Source organism: Ictalurus furcatus, chromosome 29, assembly GCF_023375685.1.
Source record: "Ictalurus furcatus strain D&B chromosome 29, Billie_1.0, whole genome shotgun sequence".
NCBI lineage: Eukaryota > Metazoa > Chordata > Actinopteri > Siluriformes > Ictaluridae > Ictalurus > Ictalurus furcatus.
In genome coordinates, this window is record NC_071283.1 from 3,733,060 (window position 1) to 3,751,165 (window position 18,106).

At 41.9% G+C, this 18,106-nt stretch overlaps 2 protein-coding genes across 3 annotated transcripts; one reads left to right on the plus strand and one right to left on the minus strand.

The window, feature by feature from the left end:
• Positions 1 to 10,076, minus strand: lias (lipoic acid synthetase). Of its 2 annotated transcripts, none has more exons than XM_053619015.1 (11): positions 9,761 to 10,076; positions 7,688 to 7,863; positions 6,171 to 6,264; positions 5,399 to 5,479; positions 5,098 to 5,254; positions 4,931 to 4,988; positions 4,568 to 4,696; positions 3,532 to 3,677; positions 2,263 to 2,333; positions 1,952 to 2,063; positions 1 to 394 (listed from the first exon to the last, which is right to left on the minus strand). In XM_053619015.1, exons 1-11 carry the CDS (start codon positions 9,857 to 9,859, stop codon positions 336 to 338), a joined length of 1,182 nt encoding a protein of 393 aa, XP_053474990.1. In that variant the 5' UTR covers positions 9,860 to 10,076; the 3' UTR covers positions 1 to 335. The 2 variants fall into 2 exon arrangements, with proteins under 2 accessions (XP_053474990.1, XP_053474991.1); XM_053619016.1 differs by having other exon boundaries at positions 7,688 to 7,860; positions 9,761 to 10,075.
• Positions 10,077 to 10,163: 87 nt separating this feature from the next.
• Positions 10,164 to 16,324, plus strand: rpl9 (ribosomal protein L9). Its single transcript, XM_053619021.1, has 8 exons — positions 10,164 to 10,182; positions 10,634 to 10,680; positions 11,922 to 12,037; positions 12,160 to 12,255; positions 12,379 to 12,511; positions 13,048 to 13,128; positions 14,214 to 14,330; positions 16,168 to 16,324. The coding sequence occupies exons 2-7, from the start codon at positions 10,635 to 10,637 to the stop codon at positions 14,318 to 14,320; spliced, it is 579 nt and encodes a 192-aa protein (XP_053474996.1). The 5' UTR covers positions 10,164 to 10,182; position 10,634; the 3' UTR covers positions 14,321 to 14,330; positions 16,168 to 16,324.
• Positions 16,325 to 18,106: the final 1,782 nt, after the last annotated feature.

Here is an 18,106-nt window from a genome sequence, read left to right on the forward strand (position 1 = left end):
CTTCATCAACATCGCTTTATTACACTGTACAGTTCTTGTTTTAACCGCGAGTCGGATTTCCACTGGATGCAGTTTCTCTCTCTTTCGCTAAAATGGCTTCACACCTGGATGATCTCGATCGCTTTCCAAACAAGTAACGCATTCTGAAGACTTCTCTTTCTCCGTAATATCACATACCAGAAGACTTCATTACCCACAATCCACCGCTAACATTACAAAACTAAACAGACTGACGACGTGGGTTAGAATAAATGTTTTCTGTTGTCCTGTTCATTATTTTAGGAGGGAATACAAGATGGACAGAGCTCCAGGTTCATGAGGTCCATCTTTTTTTTTTATTCGACGGTTCCTTCCATCTTTCTCTTTTCCAGCAGGTTCTTTAGGAAGAACTCACCTGTGCAAAAGAACACCAAAAGACTCAGTCATTTTCACAGACCCTCTAAACACCGGGACGCTCTATCAAAATAAATATCCCTTCTCATCCTCAATCTGCGAGTTATAGTCAACACCAGAATTATTGGCACCCTTCGTGAAAACGGCCGATCGTTATATTATAAAATTCACGCTGCACACAATTTTTTTTTTTTGTTGTTGTTTCCTTCCTTTTCACTCAAACTAACAGAGGAACTCTTTACGTTTCCTCCCACGTAATTATTCTAAGGAAAATAGAAGTAAGTTAAATGCACACTAGTAGGAAAAAAAAAAAATTATTCTACTACTTTCTGGTTTCCAGAAACCGAATTTGAGTCTGGTCATCCATCCATCCATCCATCCATCTTCTATACCGCTTATCCTTCCTTCAGGGTCACGGGGAAACCTAGAGCCTATCCCAGGAAGCATCGGGCACAAGGCGGGGTACACCCTGGACAGGGTGCCAGTCCATCGCAGGGCAGGTCATCCATCACCATTGGGTAAATCAAATTACGTTCCATACAAAGAAACCGACCGTTGTTGACCTGAACGTGTCACAACCGGGTCTATAATAAACCTTTACAAAGTCTGGAACAGTTGGACGTTTGTCAGGAAGAGGACACGTGAGCCTGACGTCCTCCACACAGTGAGAATAATTGTGTTTCAAAAATCGACGATCGAACACCACGTCCATATCGACAAGCCCCTGAAATTCCCCAAACGCTGAAGAGGCTCATTTTTTGGCCACCGTTAGTGTCTCTGGCAACAAAAAGGGGAACTGCATACATGCAAAAAAAAAAAATCCCCCAAACCCACTCAAGGCTCAAGGGCACATGTGAACACTTATTACAGTATGAATTCCACCAAGTACGAGATTTTACCCCATGACCTGCTCTACCAGGAAATCACAATTGCAGTTAGATCTCAAGGTGATCTTTTTTTTCAATTCAGATCCAGATTTGAACTCCTGTAGTTTGAACTGAAGAGGGGAAAGTCCTCATGTGTGAAAAGCTTGAAATGTTCTGCATGGAGAAGTGGTGCAAGCTTCCTCTACAAATGTATACGTCATAGTCATGGCGTGGCAATCATTTCTAAACCAGTGTTCTTTCTTTGGGGAAGATAAAATTGCACTAGCCATGAAAGCAATATGTATTGAGGGGGGAAAGATACTGTGTTGGAATAAACTATCCCCAAAAGTTGAATCTCAAATGATCACTCATTGTATGGGCTCATTGTTGCTTGTTTTTATGGAAGGTGCCAATAATTATGGAGTTGACTTTAACTAAATTGTTCAATCTACAAAATATCTACAAACAATCGTCTGAATGTCTATTTTCACAGAGCACAGTTTGCAGTCTGCCTCGCTTTGGTTATTAATCGGAAAATACCTCCAGATTGCTGTCAATTTGCGTTGTTCGTGAGCATGATAAGAACCGGTCACGTCAGGCTTTGGTATCAGAATCGATGCGTCGCTAATCGATATTTGATCTCCAGCCTAGATATTACTAAATATGGTCTTTTTCAATCGAGTGTGTGTTACCTGCTTTATAAGAGGAGCGCACTAGGGGACCGCTCGCTGTGTAAACGAACCCCATTTCCTGCCCCACCTTCTCCCAGTGAGCAAACTTCTCTGGGGTGATGTACTCCTCTACCTACACACACACACACACACACACACACACACACACACACACACACACACACACGATTCACATTTCAGAAATGAGCACGTTAATGCACCTCTGTATAAAAACAGTCGTGAAAGTCAGTGAGAAATCAGAAGATGGCAGATCTGGTGGTCGGGTAAAGGGTGTAACCAGGTGTGTAGGTGCTTCAGTAACGCTGTTGTACCTTCAGATGTCGTTTTGTTGGTTGCATGTACTGGCCAAGAGTCAAACAGTCCACACCCGAGTCCCTCAACTCTGTAAAAGGACAAAACGTTATCTTGTACTGAAGAAAAGTTGCTGAATCGAAAGGAAATACGGAAAATAATATTGAGGTAGAAGGCATTTACGACAGAAATAATGTGACTGAAATATACAGTCCCCTCCGAAACTATCGGAACGACAAAGCCAATTCATTTGTTTGTGCGTCAGGCCAAAGACATTCGGGTTTGAGATCAAATGAGTTTAGAATTTCAGCTTTTATTTCCTGATGTTTATACGGAGACGTGTTAAACGACATGGAACACTGTGCATCAGTGTATCAGACCCACCCAATTTGTAGGCGAGATAAAATATTGGAACAGGTGTTTCTCGTTACCTAGATGTGTCCTGTTAGACTGTTTAAACAATAAATAGCCCTGAACATCTACTCTTGGTTGTAGCCTTCAATCACAGTGTGGAGAAAGAAACAATCTGCTCGTGATTCAAAAACAAGCTCATCTGTGAAACATGGTGGAGGTAGCGCCATGGCTTGGGGCTTGCATGGGGGAGGTAGCGCCATGGCTTGGGGCTTGCATGGGGGAGGTAGCGCCATGGCTTGGGGCTTGCATGGTGGAGGTAGCGCCATGGCTTGGGGCTTGCATGGGGGAGGTAGCGCCATGGCTTGGGGCTTGCATGGTGGAGGTAGCGTCATGGTTTGGGGCTTTCATGGCTGTTTTTCGAACAGGCTCACGAATCTTTATCGATGATGTAAAACTAACTCAGAGGTTTAGAGGAACATTTTGTCCGCATCCAAATTAATCGGGAGGAACTTTCATCAACCTTAACCCGATTGAGCAGCATTTTTACCCCATGAAGAGAAGAAACTACACAAAAAACAAACAACCGCTGAAAGAAACTGCAGTAAAAGCCTGGAAAAGTACCACAAAAGAAGAAACTAACAGTTTGGTAATGTCAACGAGTCGCAGGCTTGATGCAGTTAACTGCAAGCAGGGGATATGCAACTATATATTAAGTCTTATCTGTCCCTATACTTTTGCTCACCTAAAAATTGGGTGGTCTTGATACAAAAGGTTTTATGTTGTTTAACACGTCGAGAACTAAACTCTCATCTCATTTCCGTCTTTTTATCTCAAACCCAAATGTCTTTCGTGTACGGTACAGCACAAACAAATCAACTGGCCGTGCTGTTCCGATAGTTTCGGAGGGGACCTCATGCGAGTCAGAGAGCGTGTACCTTTCAGAGTAGAATGTATCTGTGCGTCTGTTTCACCGAGTCCGAGCATAATCGAGGTTTTGGTGAGTATGCTCGGGTTGACACTCTTAGCGTGGCGCAGCACAGCAAGCGACTGGTCAAAGTTCGCACGGGGGTCACGCACATACCTAAAGGTCAACGCTGTACATTAGTAAGCAGAAAACTCGGGACGCAATAACAAGCGAGTGTGACATGAGGATCATTTTAGAAATGATAATAAAAAGCACTCCTTATATTGTTTAAGTCTGTTATTACTATCAATAATAAAATAAGATAATAATAATGATGATAATATCTTAATATGAAAATATCTGACGAGTACAAACAACAATGAACCTGAAATAGTTTGTAAACTGCACTCTCCTAAAACAAACAGTGGGGGAAATGACTGCTCTGCACTATAAAAATGATTCTATGCGCCACCTGGTGGTCGCAAATCACAAAATAACAAAAACGGACGCTGCACTTGTTTCTGGAATGCTCACTGTGAGCGCCCCCTCGCGGACAGACGCTTCCGTTAAAGTGCAACAAACACGTTTTCCAACACGTGCAGGGCTACACAACTTCTACAGCACACATTATTACATTCTATCATATTATTAAGCTCGTGTTAGTTTTAGATGAACTTTAGTGGTTACTGAATGCTCCAGTCACGTTACGTATACATACAAAGTTAAACGGGGATTTTCAAACTGTAGAAAATGAAACGATGTCCTCAAACTTTCCCGGACTGGGTCTCGTTTATCATCAATCTGAAAAACGTATTTGGCTATTTATAATAAATATATAAGTAATATAACTGGCGATGACACTGAGGTTTAAACAGCTAGTTTATCTCAGTTACACGTGGAAATCTAATGAAGGTGTCCTGTAAGAGGAGAAAGAGTTCCGTTCCTCTGCGTTTCACTCGTTTGAAAATACAACAGTTGCCACGAGTTACGTATTTCGTGACCTTGAGATACTTAACTCATGGCCTTCGTATGTTAATCGTGGCCTCTGGTGGCTACACGTTCTTTACCTCTGCAGTTCTCTCACTGTCTCTACGTTGTGAGCGTAAACATCCAGACCAGACCGAGCGACTTTCTCCACCGCCGAGAGGTCACCACGGAAATCAGGGGTCAAACACTCGACTAGGATATTAAAGTTCCTGGAACAACATGTATAAACAAAACACATAGAAATAGATAGATATACACGGTAGATTTATAACCAACAAGTCCAGGTAGTGCAGATGTAGATGTAGCTGTAGACTTATTCATTTGCGCTAAGGTGCACTGACGCTGTTCTGGAAGCTTCTGGAGGCCTAGCGCCTTTCCAACACGCTGTATTTTGGTTTTTCCTTTCACTTGTCCGTATACGCGTTCTCGCTAGAGCTCCTTACCTCTCCTTGATCTGAGACACGGTCTTCGTAAAGTGTTCTGCGCCTCCGTCTGCGAGGTCTGCGAGGTCAACGTACATAGTTAATTCCACACACACGATACGACACGACCAAAATCGTCTATCTGAATGCAGTGAAGGTCGTGTGTGTGTTTGCGCTCGTGGATTTACCGTCTCTGTCCACTGAAGTGAGCACTACATAGTCGAGCCCCCATGCAGCAATAGCTTTAGCCGTGTTATGAGGCTCATCCGGGTCGAGAGGAGGTGGCGTTCTCGCCGTCTTTACCGAACAAAACCTGCAGCCACGTGTACACGTGTCCCCCATCAACTACACACACACAAACACAATGTGCTACTGTAGTCCAATGAGCAAGTGATATCTAGTTACCTCGTTTCAAAAACACACGTACTGAACGTTTATTAACAGAGCGTTGTGTAATAAACTCTATAAATCTGTCGGGGTTGCACTGACCATGATGGTTGCTGTTGCAGTAGCGTACTCTCCACCTCCCCAACACTCGCCGATGTTCGGACATCTGGCCTCCTCGCACACCTGTAACCATAGCAACAACAACACCAACGACGCCAGCTTTATCTAGATACCGTTTTTAACGGAGAAAAATAAATAAATAAATAAATAAATAATCCGCTATAATTGTGTGCAAACCAATAAAGTGTGTTAAAATTTGCGCTGCCTTTATTACTCGTCCGTATCTTGAACAGCTATCGGATCATCTTCACACAGTGAGATATCGTAAACATCGAGGAACGCCACGTGTAAAAGACAAATAAAACATTTCCACATCTTTTGAAAGGGAAATATATTTACGGTTCCTTGCGATGAAGGTGTCTAAGTATGTTATAGGTAATAAAACCCCAGAATTTTTTTTTTTAAATCAAGAAAGAGGCAGTATTTATTACGTACAGTATCCATGGTGAGATCATCACCTAGTATGGGTTTTCCCCACCCAGACAGCAGGGCCGCTCTTGCTCTATTCGCCTCCCAAATATAGATGGCTGTGATGTCATCTGGATTCAAACTCATGATCTCCCAATGACTTGGATCATCGCACCACTCTAAACCGTAGCATGGCTTAAACTTTCATCGTGATTTGAAGGTATTGCGTTTGAGAAAACATCGCCCACTAGCTTCCAAGCCTAGTATTACAACAATAATAATACTACTAATAATAATAATAATTCGGGACGATCCCTTTGTGTATGAATGAATTTCCGGCACTTACAGTGTGTAGATTCAGTTCTCTGAGGGTGTTCTTCAGTCTGTTGAAGTTTTTCCCAATAGGAATCTCGGTCTTTAGCCATGGTGGTAACCTGAGCCTAGGATATGAACCACATACGGTGAATCTACTGTCCGCCAAGGTTATATCAATTCATTATCCAGTATAGTAATGACAGCTGGACGTAAGTACAGTTCTCAACGTAGTAGCTGATGCCAGATGTTGCTTCTCACTGACACTGTGAGTTAATCCAAGATTCGAATTTACATAATCGTTTGCATGAACAGAATTTGACAGCTGGTTTTATCCAGAGAGATTTTCAGACGTTCTCGCTTATCTAGTTGGAAAATACCAGCAAAGTTAAAAACGATCAAAAGCGGTAACGTGATTTTATAGGAATTCCCGCTCGACGCTGATCTCTGACAAGCTTGCGTTTATCGATCCCCTTCTCACCTTTAGATATGACGCGTCTGTGACCTCTTAAAGAGCCTTTTAAAGCACGCTAGCTAACTCGTGAAAAAATGGAACAAAACCACGAATTTAAACGCCGTCCGTACTTAGCATACAGTCAGGTCCATAAGTATTTGGACAGCGACACCGTTTTCGTCATTTTGCCTCTGTACACCACCGCAATGGATCTGAAATGAAGCAATCAAGACTGAAGTGCTGACTTTCAGCTTTAATTCAAGGGGCTTCACAAAATTATTGCATTAACCGTTTAGGAATTAGCTCTTCTTTTTAAATAAATTAAAAAAAAATTATTTTAGAGTCAGTCCATTTTCATAGACTCAAAAGCAGAGATCAACCGATAATCGGTTTGAGCGATATTCTGCAACCCCCTCCCCCCCCCCGGATTGTAAGCGTTTCTCCATAATCGGCTATCGGTTTTGTAATATCGGATCCACTGATACATAAAATGCCATCTTGTGGGCGTTTTGCAAATTGCATGCAGGACCGCACGCGGGACCGCACAGGTAAAATATACTCGCTTTGCTTGAATTAATAAACAAATTAATAAATGAATGCACAAATTAGATCATTTTGTTTCATAAACGCTTGATATGTAGTTTAAGCAGCTTTCGCACGAAGAAATTGACAAAACTGTTATGAATGAAACGGTTTGTTCAGTTCAGTGGTGTTGTTATCGTTGTCTCAAAAACAAGTAAAGTAAAACAAGAAATAAATATCGGTTATCGTGAACATACACATGCAAATAATCGGGTTATTAAATAATCAATCAGTGATCTCCACTCGAAAGTAATTGGACAATTGACTGATAAGCACTTTCATAGCCCAGGCGTGGCCTGTTTCTCGTTATTTCATGACAAATTAAACAAACAAAAAGTCTGGAGTTGATTCCAAGCGTTGAATTAGCATTTGGTAGCTGTTCTTCAGAACGCTCAATATCACAGATGACGTAGATGCAAATCATAATTCATTTAGTTTTATTACTAGATAAACACTTCTAAAGATTACTCACTGCACCTTTAATATTCGCCTGTCTAACTCTTTACTCCACTCACCGTTCCCCTTTTTGTCGCTTCAGGTTGCCCCTGTATTCCTCCCATTTGCTCTTTTCTGACAGATCTCCCGATATGAAGTCCTGCAGCTTCAGTCCATCTTCTTTCATCTCTTTCTTTCTGTCCTGTCGTGTGTGTGATGTGCTGGCCGCATTGCTCAATCGACTCACACAGACCTGCTGAGAAACGAAGACAACTGCTAAGAGACCTTAACTGGGCTTCAGCCTACTGTACGTAACATCCATGCTGCAGATAAGGAATTAAATACAATCACGCATGCAGAAATAATCAACAAAGGGGTGGTGTGATGTGGCCTGACACGAACACAGTCGCTGATAGCATGATTATTTTCCTATAACGGCACATCTGGAAAGGTTTTATTCCACTTACAGCACATTTGCCAACAATCACATTTTGAATTACTGAAAGGACAACACACTTATTACTAGGACTGCTTTTGTATCAGAGTATACTCTCTCTCTCTCTCTCTTTCTCTCTCTCTTTTCTATGGCACAATGAACACCTTTTTGATCGAGCTCCTCGACTTTTCGCCGCTCTTCTTCAGGCTGGAATTTTCTCCACCGTCCTGTATCAGTGTCACAAGCCTCCTTCCATACATGTTAAACAAATCTCTCCTTACAGAAAACCCTTTCCTCTGTTAACTATCAGCACTAATCTGTTAAACACTTGGAGTGTGTGGCGTGTCCACCGTACAAGTCCCATAGAAATCCAGATGTAGATGGATATTTAGTTTGACAGAACTATATCAGTTCAGGATAGACATTTTAAATGCATGAATTCATCCCTAATGAGCAAGCCAGAGGCGAGGGTGGCGCGAGAAAACCCCCTGGAACGATATGAGGAAGAAACCTTGAGAGGAACCAGACTCAAAAGGGAACCCACCCATCCTCATCTGTACTACAAGGTCAGAAGGTACCGTTGTGTAACCAGGAAATTCATTATAGTTTTAACATGAAGTCTAATTTGTTGAAGTTATGGGGATTTGAGTGCGAAATGGAGACTTCGTGGCAATTGAAGTCCTAAGCCTACAAGACCTGTAAGACCTGGCTGAAGAGGATGAGAAGAGCAGCTTTTGGCTCTGGGTGAGGAGGAAGAAGAAGTGTTGGGGTTGAAACACCTAACCCGAGGTCTCGTTGCAGGAGGTGGAAGGACGACGTCCGGGGTTAAAGGAGCGAAACGTTGTCGAGCGGTCGTATCCGGCTGACGCCGCTGCAGCTGACCTATGCCATACGGAACCAGTGGCACTGAGCATGCATTAACAGCGCCAGTGGGGCCTTAGGAGTGGGGCACCGGAGGAGGTGCGACAGGCAGTAATGCCACAGCAGGTCATAGCAGATCCTGTGTAATTAATCCTAAACCGCCATGGGATTCCCAATCGCAATCCGAACCCATCTTCGTGGTTGTACCATCCTCAGTAATCTCACGTACCTTTAGGTACGCAGTCCGTGTGGGAAAGTGATGAGAACTCCAGCAACTCTACAATATCCATGTCAGATTAAGCAGTGAAGAATGAGTGAGAATCGGGCATGACCTGGTTTTGGGAAGGGTAAAACTTTAAGGTATCCATGTGTGTTGTGTTATAGGAGTGTATCAGGCATGGTGGCGTCGGGATTGTAATTCACAGTGTACACTTTGGACACGCCACTGGGACACACACACACACACACACACACACACACACACCCCTAAGATAGTAGTAAATCTTATAATACACAGTATGTTAAATATATTGCAACATACAAATATTACAGTTGTGCCCAAAAGTTTACACACCCCTTGTAGAATCTGCAAAATCTTTTATTTTGTTTACAATATCTTTTTTTTAATTTAGTACCGCCCTTCAAAGCTAAATAAGGTATTTACATGTCTCCCAGAAGACAAAATAATAACAATTTACACCGACTGTTCAAAAGTTATCATTATTCACACCCTAACTGTTGCACTTATATAAGGACAAGCAGCCATTTGCTTGACATTCGACCTAAGTCTTAACAGATTCAGTAATGCAAAACGGATATAAACACACACGGATTTGAGACGACGAGTCACACTTACGTGAGAGGCTTCAAAATATCTGAGGGAACCCAAAATCTGATTACAGGACAGACGATTAACAGCGGCACAACTCCACCTGATCAGCGCCATGACTGCCATCTCATTCCATCCGCCATCGACTACTTCTGCCTGCCTGACTGTCTTCCCCTATTCACCTCAATACTCAACTTTAATCACAGTTTATTCACAAATTATTTCACTTGTTACATTATAATTCAATCTGAAACACTCAATGAACTTGTTTCAATGAACTCGCTTTAAAAACAAAAACAACAACAACAATAACAACAACAACAACAATACAGTTCGATATTCTCGACAGTTCTCCAGGCGTGCCTGGAGTGTGAGCCGTGACGTAGCACGTACACTCTTCAAGTGCGTGATGACGTATGTCCTCCTTCCTTTCCTCCTCTATCGGCGAGGTAAGAACATGGCGCGTCCTGTTTCTAAGCGTTTTGAATCAAACCCAATCCTCTTCAGCGGCCCGTCTCATGAAGTTATACCGCGTTCTGTATTTTTGCCTGAATGTCGCTCGAGTTATTTCTGTTTGTATTTTCGCGTTGTGTGCGCATTCAGCTTTAATAAAGATGTTTGATTTCTGAACCGGGAGGGTTGTGTTTGTTAGCGGTTAGCATGTAGGCCGTGTAGTGCGCTTTATACAATGCGCTTTACGTTTTATACAAACAAACTGTCAAAAACTAGAGCTAAAGTCAATTTCTTGGGGTTGTAAGAAGCAAAAGTTAATAGCAAAGAGAAGGAGCGCTAGCTAGTGCTAGTTAAAGTTGTTTTATTCATCTTGTGGTGAGTATACTGTGTTGAGTTGTGTATCCCCATTCATAGTTTTCTAACCTCCATTTTGTTGTCTGCCGTCAGAATGAAGACCATTCTCAGTACCCAGACAGTGGACATCCCTGACAACGGTAAGTGACCCGTCCGTGGTGGTCTTTCGGTGAGGAACGGAGTTGTTTGAACGCATCTGAACTCTGTAATTGGTCTTAAACATCTGGTGTGTTGGAGCAGGAGTTCCCCCAGATGTGCTGGACACCAGCCCTTCAGGACTAGAAATGGGGTTAAATGCTGAATCTCTGAAGCATTAGGATTTTGTAATTTACTCATAACGTTTAAGTGTAATCATTCAGATCAACAGCTTAACTCTGCGTCCACACGAACAAGTAACTATTCGTTTAAATGTGATTTTTCAGTCGTAGTTTGTGACTATTGCTGGTCAGACTGATTATCATGACGTGATCCTTGCTGTAAGCCCTGTCACACTGTAGGATCTCGGGTCTCTTTAATGTCAGACTGTCATAGGGAGTAGGAGATGCCAGACTATGGGACTGTGCCTCAAATCTTCCGAGGAGGAAATTTGACTTTTCAACAATCTCCATGTGTATCTTGATCTAAATTTTAGGGTCACTGCGTCCGGTGCTTTCTCTATCGAGATGCCTGGGTAATTTCACGCGTCCCCGGTACTTTGCGTTCTTAAGTATTGGAATTGAACTTCAGGAGTGATTGATATAGAGCAAGAACGCTATTGAGACTAAGAGTACTACCGGTCAAATAAACTCGTGACAGCTGGGGGGGGTAGTTCTTAATGACAGTCCTATGGCTATATAAATGGTCCGTGCTATTTTTTTAACTCCTCTTACCTTAAATTTACTGTTTGATTCGGGGAGGGGGGGTTAAAAGAGAAACACAACCATGGTTTTATCTCATCAACAGCATCCTGTTGAATGTCTCTATTAGACCAGGGGTGTCCAGTCTTATCCGCAAACAGCCGGTGTGGGTGCAGGTGTTCGTTCCAACCCAGCAGAAGCCACACCTGAGTCTATGGAAAGCTAAAATCGGCTGATTAAACAGTGTAGCTCCTGCTTGATTGGAATGTAAGCCCATGCCTGGCTGTTTGCTCATCAGATTGGACACCCCTTTTCTCGAGGCAATACTAGCATGAAAATTAATTTTACTGGCATGTACACGATCGTGTTTGTGAACAAATTCTGCGTCCGGTACATTTGAGTAGAATTTATCATCTGCATCGTCCGAGTGGTGTGATAGTAGTGCGTATGATTAAAATGAGCTCTGCTTGAGAAATTGTAAACACCCCCCCTCCCCCCCAGTATACTGATTTATACAACGTTGTCACGCGTTCTATCCTCTGCAGTCGATGTGACGTTGAAGGGCCGCACGGTCAGCGTGAAGGGACCTCGCGGGGTTCTGCGTCGCGAGTTCAACCACATCAACCTGGAGCTGCGGCTGCTCGGCAAGAAACAGAAGAAGGTAACTGGTGTCTTTATGCACTTGTTATTGTGCCCTGGTCTTCCTGTGCTTTGTTTTTATCTGGATATGCGATTAGAATGATGAAAGAACGGTTTATGAAGTTGTGACATGTTTTTGTGTAGCTGCGTGTGGATAAATGGTGGGGTAACAGGAAGGAGCTGGCCACAGTCAGAACCATCTGCAGCCATGTTCAGAACATGATCAAGGGTGTAACTCTGGTAAGAACATCATGTGTAGAACTGAATATTTTGTTTATGCAGTTCCTCACTAGATCGTTTTTTTTTTTATTTTAAAGTTAGTTTGCTCTCACTGATGCGTGCTTTTGTTGGGATGTTTTGTAGGGTTTCAGATACAAGATGCGCTCCGTGTACGCCCATTTCCCCATTAACGTGGTGATTCAGGAGACTGGCTCTCTGGTGGAGATCAGAAACTTCCTGGGGGAGAAGTACATCCGCCGTGTGCGCATGAGGCCAGGTGTGTGCGCGCGCGCTCATGTTTTCTTTTGTTTACACTTTGCTATTTAGAAGGGCATGTGCTGACAATACTATGGATTTTTTTCTATTTTAGCTTCATCCATTACGTTATGGGTCGAAATGTCTTCCACGGTTTAAATACACACAAACAGCAAACCTTTTCATTACCGCTTGTCCGAGACAATATTTCCATGCAAGTTTGTGATCCTAACTGAGGAGAAGTCACAATTTCAAAGAGAAAGATTAACCAGTGTTTCAGACAATCTCAAATGTGGATATGGGGCACATTGACCCATAACGTAATAGGAGGGTTAAAATGACGTTGTCCAGGATTGTTTTATGTCCAAGTACACGTCGCTGTGAAAACGCTTTTGATCCTGTTTCGCAGTGCCAGGTTTTACACCATTACAAGCTAATTAGCGATGGACAGCCAGTATTTTGATTGAGTAAATTTGTGGAAATTAAGAAGGACCCTAATCGTGTGTCTCAATGTTTGTTTTCCCTCCATGTTTATTAAAATTAATTAATTTTCTGAAGGTGTGAACTGTGCCCTCTCCGCCGCCCAGAAAGACGAGCTGGTACTGGAGGGTAACGATATTGAGCTGGTGTCAAACTCAGGTGAGGCTTCACACATTCCCTTTCATTCAAGAAACCAGCACTGTGTGTAAAATATACAGAAGAATCAGTATTTGTTTACAAGGACATTTCAGTATCCGTCAGATGGACTTTCGGCCATGTCAAGAGCAGGGACTTGATGGGGGGGGCATATAATCAGTGTCTGGAAGTTTTATTTATTTATTTATTTTTAATTCAAGAATTTTAACACTGAACAGAACATACTGACCAAACCACGCTGGCCGAAAGTTTAATCTTTGGGCTGAAGCCATGGGGTTGAGTCCTGATGACGACGTGATGCCTGGTTTCATTCTGCTGGGATGCTGTTAATCAAGGATCTTTAGCGATATGGAAAATGAATATATTTGTCAATGAGTATGCTAATTAAGTCCCTGTTAAAGTCCCGAAGATTGCTGTTTTTGTCCAACCTGTTTTCCATCTTCCAACTTTTGTCAATCAGTGCCAACGTGTTTGGGATCTAAACAACTTGTGTAGAAATAATGTACCCTTTATCCAGCTGTCTCCAAATACCATCAGTTTTAGCCATTTCTTCCTCCTAATCCCCTTTACCGTGTTTTAGGCTTGCTATGATAGTTGGTGTTACACGGTGTTCGGACCACACGCCGATTACATCGCTGCGGCACTGCCATCAGTGTCCTTTTGCTTTTTTAATAGTAATACTCGTTTAGTTCAGTTATGAACGGAACGCGTCTGCTCAATTCAGCGTGACCTGAATGAGTCCGAGTCGCAGCACAGATCAGTCTTACAGATCATCAGATAAGACGACGGCGGAAAATTTGGTTTCCAAAGTTCTGTGTTTAATATAAACGAGTTTGTCATTGTACTTTTTTTTGTTAATAATGAATAATAATATGAGAATAATAATGAACCTACCATTCAAGCGATCGCTACCCCGAGTTGCCGCTAATTTGAAAGCGAAAGTAAAATGCGTACGGCCGCACAGGCATTCATAAGCGATTTAAAAGTGAAGTGGGGGGAGCGACCCCCAACCAACCTCAGTTATCTTGTATTTGTGACCCCAGCTTGTGTGCGCATGACCCTCACCTCCTAAGTGTCTCTTCTTCCAGCGGCCCTCATCCAGCAGGCAACCACAGTCAAAAATAAGGATATCCGAAAGTTCCTGGACGGTATCTATGTCTCTGAGAAGGGGACAGTAGTGGAGCCAGAGTCGTAGAGGACACGAGGTTAGAGTGGGCCCAACGTTGGGCTGGAGGACCTCTCTCTCTCTCTCTCTCTCTCTCTCTCTCTCTATCTCTCTCTGCATCGCTTTTCGCATTTCCATGTTTTTATGCTGATTTTCCTTCCACCTGGGATCCACCTGCATCGTCTCTTGCGCTTCATTTTTGTTTCTGTTGAAAGTGCTGTTATCTGGGGAGGGAGGAGATCGAGACTGATTTAAATTGCCGGTCATGTTTTTGCCTTGCAGTATTAATCACTACTCATCTTTATTCTTTAGTTTCTCTTAAACCTTGTCTACATCTTGGGAAGCTATTACTAACACCACTGTTACTTGCAGCTCCAACACCTAACGTGCATGTTGCATGTCTGTTAATCAGGACAGTATTACGGTTTATGTAGCTGCTTGGCTGATGTGGTAATGCAGACTGTGTAATATTCCATGAATTGTGTGTGTGGTTGGTTTATTTTAAACAGGTTCTACTTCCTGGCTGCGTCCGAAATCATGTACTGTGACAGTACGTGCTGCACGGCTGTGGAAACAGTACGCACTAATCAGTGTGTAGTATTAATGCAATCCAAATGCTACGTCCACCATGTTGGCGTTGTCGTGACCTTCGTCATCATAAACACACAAATATTTAAGGGACCACCAGATTAGTGACTGCACTAACAGCGCAATGCACATCAGGAAAGTGAACTGAATTAGCAGTTTAATGTGGGTGGGGTTAACAGGATGAGGTGAACTTGTTGCTGTTAGCTTGGCCGGTTAAGGCATGGTGATCAGTTTTCAAACGCTGTGACAACTGTTCTTGTTTAAACTGGTGGTCCTCAACGAGGGGGGTGCAAATTTTTTTCAAGAAAAAAACCAACAGGGCATCATTTGGGTACTGTGTTCTATTGCTTTTCAAATAGAATGTACATGAATGGAAAAACCCGCGTTCCCTCTGTATTTTCTTTCTGCTGGGGAGAGGCGGAGCTTATCCTGCCTTTTATCTAGCTGTCAGTGCAGACTAGTGTTGCCAACTTAGTTTTTTTTCTTTTTGCAAAAAGAAGCGCCTAGTGACTTTTTGGGCAAACCTTAGTACCGCCAACATTTGGAAAGTTGCTGTCCTGCAAGCGTGAGGTCTTGCTTTCCCGCTGCACTCACACCTCTCTACGTCTGCTCTGTTCAGTGGGGGCTGAGAGCCGGAGATTTAACGATGTCGTGGATAACGAGACGCACCCTTCGTCCCAATTTACATCATTCTTATACGAATGTTTTAGAACGCAAGATGAATGTAATGCAACATGTTTCACATGTAAAATAGTCCACGTTATTACAGTCTAGTTCTCTTGTTCAAAGTAGTTAGTGTTCAGAAACATTTTTACAAATTTAAAATTTAACCTTTGTTACAAAAGGTTCCGAACCTCTGGTTTAAACCTTCAAGTTAATTTATTCGGGTATTGTTAAACAAGTCCTGTTTGACCAAGGTTTAATACTTAAAGAGCCGACTCGCTGTCTTCGCAATTTTTATTTTCTGAGCTCGTCCGCACCAGTCCCGTTGCATTATGGGATTTTTGATTTGTGTAGTGTATCGGTTACACACTGCAAAATCTCACCGGGTGCAGTACGCCATCCGGGTTTTTCTCGCCTACTGAATTCAGACATAATACCCCTCTGGCTTTTTGCCTACTGTGTAGTAGGGTAGTGCAGAATTTCGGACGCAGCCCCTGTTTTTGCCGTGGAGTTGATTTTACTTCCTACTGCTTTCTAACAAATACATTTACTGTTAATATTTATACTGTGGTGTTTTTCTTTTTCTTCTTTTTTTTCTTTTTCTTTTTCCCCCTTCTCTCAATTAGCTGCACTTATCCAGCAGGCCACTTCTGTGCGGAAAAAAGACATCCGGAAGTTTCTGGATGGGATCTACGTCAGTGAGAAGACCACTGTAGTGGAGCAGCCTGATGATTAACATTTGGTCCTTGTAAAATCTGTCAATAAAAGTCATTTTCACCATCAGCATTTGAAGTTGCTTACATTCGTGTTTAAAAATCGCCAATTCTAGGGTTTTACGGGTTCTGTGGTTAGATTAGGAGAGTTTCATCTGGGAACCATTAGCTAATGTTGGTAATACTAGTCTTGGGGTCAGTGCCCTGTATTTGAAATATTTATCAATTTCATTGTTGGCAATTTAAACACTCAAGTTTCATATATGTTGAAAGGTGTTCATACACTGAACACCTTTGGGATGAACCAGAACCCCAAAGGTGTTCAGTGGGGTTGAGGTCAGGACTCTGTGCAGGACATTTGATTTCTTTCACTCCAACCTTGGCGAATGCTTTGTGCATAGGAGTATTGTCATGTTGGAACAGGTTCGTGCCTCAATTCCAAAAAAAATTTGGGATGCCGTGTAAAATGTAAATAAAAGTCTCATAAACCCATATGTTATTCACAATAGAACATAGAAAACATAGCAAATGTTTAACTGAGGAAAATGGACCGTTTTAAGGAAAAAAAATAAGGTCATTTTGAATTTGATGGCAGCAACATGTCTCAAAAAAGTTGGGATGGGGGGGGGGGAGGGCAACAAAAGGCTGGAAAAGTAAATGTTAAATAGAAACAGCTGGAGGAACATTTTGCTAACTAATTAATTTAATTGGCAACAGGTCAGTAATGTGATTGGTTATGAAAAGAGTATCTTAGAGAGGCAGAGTCTCTCAAAAGTAAAGATGGGATGGAATATGGATGGAAGCATATCTTGCTCTAAAACATTTATATACCTTTCAGCATTAATGATGCCTTTCCAGATGTGCAAGCTGCCCATTCCATCAGAGATGCAGGCTTTTGAACTGAGCACTGATAAAAAGCCTGTATATAACCTCTCTCTCTCTCTCTCTCTCTCTCTCTCTCTCTCTCTCTATATATATATATATATAAATTACTTCATTAATAGGACATCTATTTTTTTGAAGAAAACCATTCAATCCAGTACGGGTCATTTTGACCCCCTTTATGCATTCGTGAAGGCTTTTTTGGTTCATGCATTGTAGCATTAAATATCAGAAATCTAAAAGGTGTGAGTCATACCTGACACCCAGTCGAACACTTTACAGTTGGCTTTGTGACTGTACGTCATTCCCTTCAAATGCTATTGAGCTTTAAATAATGGCATATTTTGTGTATGGGCCCATTCTGTAGTGAAATACATGTCTGATTTACATATGATTTAATAGCTTATTTTAATAAGTATCAGAAATCTAAAAGGTGTGAGTCATACCTGACACCTGGATGAACACTTTACAGTTGGTTGTGTGACTGTACATCATTCCATTCAAATGCTATTGAGCTTTAAATTATGGCATATTTTGTGTATTTTACACACAAGGAGTAATAAAATACATGCAGTAATAAAATACATGGCAATATTTATATATGATTTTTAATAGTTTATTTCATTAAATATCAAAAATCTAAGAGGTGTGCATTATAGCTGACACCTACATGAGCACTTTAGAGTCGGTTATATGACTGTAAGTCACTCCCTTCAAATGCTATTGAAGTTAGAATCGTGTTTAACAACGTCGTATGGAACTTTAGAGACGGTCCCTTAATTTCCGCATATCCGCGAATATCGACGGTCCAACGTCACACCGACTTTATTCCAGTTATACATGTTCCTTAAAAATAATAAGGAAATAATTCCATTTAATGAACGTAATAAATAATTGAAGAACGTCTAAACTGCATTTAAAACAGCATTTTATTTATGTATTTAATTATATAGATAAACAATTATTTATT

Coding starts and splice junctions, on each gene's coding strand:
- lias (XM_053619015.1), bottom strand. CDS start 9,859: ATGGCAGTCATGGCGCTGATCAGGTGGAGTTGTGCCGCTGTTAATCGT. Junction 7,864..9,760: donor GATATTTTGAAGCCTCTCAC/GTAAGTGTGACT, acceptor TTCGTTTCTCAG/CAGGTCTGTGTGAGTCGATT. Junction 4,989..5,097: donor CACTTCAGTGGACAGAGACG/GTAAATCCACGA, acceptor TTGACCTCGCAG/ACCTCGCAGACGGAGGCGCA.
- rpl9 (XM_053619021.1), top strand. CDS start 10,635: ATGAAGACCATTCTCAGTACCCAGACAGTGGACATCCCTGACAACG. Junction 12,038..12,159: donor TCGGCAAGAAACAGAAGAAG/GTAACTGGTGTC, acceptor GTTTTTGTGTAG/CTGCGTGTGGATAAATGGTG. Junction 12,256..12,378: donor TGATCAAGGGTGTAACTCTG/GTAAGAACATCA, acceptor GATGTTTTGTAG/GGTTTCAGATACAAGATGCG.